This window comes from Humulus lupulus, chromosome 3, assembly GCF_963169125.1.
Source record: "Humulus lupulus chromosome 3, drHumLupu1.1, whole genome shotgun sequence".
Lineage (NCBI taxonomy): Eukaryota > Viridiplantae > Streptophyta > Magnoliopsida > Rosales > Cannabaceae > Humulus > Humulus lupulus.
The window spans coordinates 52,487,254-52,490,464 of record NC_084795.1 but is presented as its reverse complement, the minus strand read 5'-3'; the positions used below and the strand labels follow the sequence as shown (position 1 = coordinate 52,490,464).

At 37.7% G+C, this 3,211-nt stretch overlaps 1 protein-coding gene across 1 annotated transcript; it reads left to right on the top strand.

The window, feature by feature from the left end:
- The first annotated feature begins 273 nt into the window (after positions 1-273).
- Positions 274-2,071, top strand: LOC133821120 (serine carboxypeptidase-like 50). The gene has a single exon (XM_062253607.1). The coding sequence runs from the start codon at positions 365-367 to the stop codon at positions 1,850-1,852; it is 1,488 nt and encodes a 495-aa protein (XP_062109591.1). The 5' UTR covers positions 274-364; the 3' UTR covers positions 1,853-2,071.
- Positions 2,072-3,211: the final 1,140 nt, after the last annotated feature.

The window sequence follows — 3,211 nt, the reverse complement described above, 5'->3', positions numbered from 1 at the left end:
ATAATTTTTATTTTTTGTTTAACTATAAAATGAGGTGTTGATTTGAAGAAGACAAGAAATAAAAAGTTGAAAATGGTGTAAAAAAAATTTGAAAGTTAAAAAAGTTCTATTTTCAAAATTTAATTAATTTTAATTAAATTTTTTAAAATTAATAAATAAAAATAAAGTTACCAATCTTAAATTATTACATTTTTAATTAATTAAATAAAAAATAATTTTTTTAAGTGTCTACTAATATTTTTTTTTATTATTGATCAATCTTCCGGGAAATTATCCACTAATTCAATGTATGTGAGTGTATAACTTATGATTAACAATCTATGATATGATATGAGCTAAAAATAGAGTAGTCTAATTAACGTTAATGGAGCCAAGATCAACAACCGCACGCCATAACCTCCTCAAGCCCATCCTCCTTCTCCTTCTCTTCTTCTTCTTCTGTCTTTGGTTCTTTTTCTTCAACTTCTCCGCCATGGTCACACCTCAAGAACCTGATCTTAGTCAACACCACCCAGTCACTCGAGTAGAATTCCCAGCACAACCATTCCCAAAACAAGCTCTCCCAACCAAATCAGGCTATCTTCCAGTCAACTTCTCCTCCGGCTCCGCCATTTTCTACGCTTTCTATGAAGCTCACAACCCCATTTCGTCTCTCTCCCAAACCCCACTTCTCATTTGGCTCCAGGGTGGACCCGGTTGCTCCTCCATGTACGGAAACTTCTTGGAGTTCGGTCCTTGGCGAGTCAGCTCTGCCCATCCCAAGTCTAAATCGTCTTACGTACTTGAATCCAACCCCGCTGCTTGGAATCGCATTTTCGGTGTACTATTCCTGGATAATCCAATCGGGTCCGGGTATAGCATAGCCGCTCGAAACGAAGATATTCCCAGGGACGTTAACTCCGTTGCCAAACACCTTTACATGGCCATTCTTCAGTTCCTCGAGTTGGATCCCACATTGTTTAAGTCTCGGCCGGTTTATATCGCCGGAGAGAGCTACGCCGGTAAGTATGTTCCGGCGATCGGATACCATATAATGAAGAAGAACGCCTACTTGCCGAAGACTCGCCGGATTAATTTCGGAGGCGTGGCGATCGGAAACGGGTTGATCGACCCGGTGGTCCAAGTCGGGACCCACGCATCGCACGCTTACTTCACGGGTTTGATAAACGAACAACAGAAAGAAGAGATCGAAAGGCTTCAATCGAGAGCCATAGAGCTAGCGAAGAAGAAGAGATGGAGAGAGTCAACGGACGCAAGGTATCGAGTCGTTGACTACTTGCAGTCAACGACTGGACTCGCGACTCTGTACGATTTCACGAAGATCGGGCCTTATAACATTGGAATAGTTACCGATTTTTTGCAGAGCGATGGGGTCAAAGCCGCGCTGAAAGTCAAAGAATCGGCAGTGACTTTTATTAATGGGTGCAACGACGACGTTAAGGAGGCATTGCATGATGATACGATGAAGAGCGTGAAGTACATGGTGGAGTTTTTGGTGAGGAAGAGTAAGGTGTTGCTTTACCAAGGGCAGTATGACTTGTGGGACGGTGTCGTTTCGACTGAGGCTTGGGTCAGGAGCATGGACTGGGAGGAGATTGGTAAGTTTTTGTTGGCTGAGAGAATAGTTTGGAAAGACGAGAATGGCGGGCTGGCTGGGTACGTTCAGAAATGGAAGAGTTTGAGCAACGTCGTCGTTTTTGGGGCTGGGCATCTTGTTCCCACTGACCAGCCCTTGAACTCTCGGAGAATGATTGAAGACTGGGTTTTGGATCGAGGCTTCTTTGCTGACGTAAATGATCTTGACTCGAACTTCATTCTTGACCCGGCCGTTTCGAGTAAGTTTGATGCGTAGAAAATTTGGTACAAGGAGAAAAAAGATAAAGATATTACATCATTTATTTTCGAATATTCTTGAATCTCTTTAAAATAAAGTTGTTATTTTGTTTTGTTTTTGTAAGAGAAATCTATCTAATTTTGGAGAGAATTAAAAAAAATTAATCACTTCCCAAAATTATTTAATTACAGATTTCATTTTTTGCTGTAAAATATATTGACGTACAGACTTTTATTATTGTTATCAGATTTAAATTACAACATTTGTTATTACATATAATATACACGACAATAAGTTGAATTAATAAAAAAATTAGTAAAATCTTCAAAGAGTATTGACTATTTATTATAAAATAATATAATTTAGAAAAAGAAATAGAAGAAGAGATGAGACAAAGTGAAGGAGAGAATTTGTTAAGTACTTTATGTGCTCCCCTATTTATACAAATTTATGAACTATAGATTAGGAAACTAAAGAAAATGAATAGTAATTATAATTAACGGTAATTAATTGAAAATATTTGGACATCTATATATATCTATTATTTATAACACTCCCCTTTAGATGTCCATAATAACCGCCTCATTAAAAACCTTGTCAAAGAATATCCAGTGGGACAAAAACTCGGTCAAGGCAAAAATAGTGCAGTATGAAATCACTCCCCCTCATTTTGGCATTCTTAGAGATATTTTAATCGACGCATTCCGATCTTGTGAACCATCTTCTCGAATGTTGATGTTGATAATGATTTTGTGAATAAATCTGCAAGATTGTTACTTGATCGAATTTGTTGAAAAACAATATCACCATTCTCTTGAAGATTGTGTGTAAAGAAGAATTTTGGCGAAATGTGTTTAGTTCTATCTCCTTTAATGTTCCATCCTTTCAGTTGAGCGATGCAAGCAGTATTATCTTCATAGAGAACTGTTGGCACTTCTTTATTGGCTGTTAATCCATATGTTCCCTGAATATGTTGTGTCATTAATCTTACCTATACACATTCTCGACTTGCCTCGTGAATTGCAAGTATCTCAGCATGATTTGAGGAAGTAGCCACCAGAGTTTGCTTTGTTGACCACCAAGACATAGCAGTGTCACCGCATGTGAATAAATAACATGTTTGAGATCTAGCCTTATGTGGATCAGATAAATATCCTGCATCTGCGTAGCCAATTAGTTGTGACCCACAATTATTAGAATAGAACAATCCTTTATCAATAGTACCCTGAAGATAGCGAAGTATGTGCTTAATCCCTTTCCAATGTCTATATGTTGGAGCAAAACTAAATCTTACTAATAAATTGACAGAAAATGCTATATCATGTCTTGTACAGTTAGCAAGATACATTAATGCTCCTATTGCACTAAGATATGGTA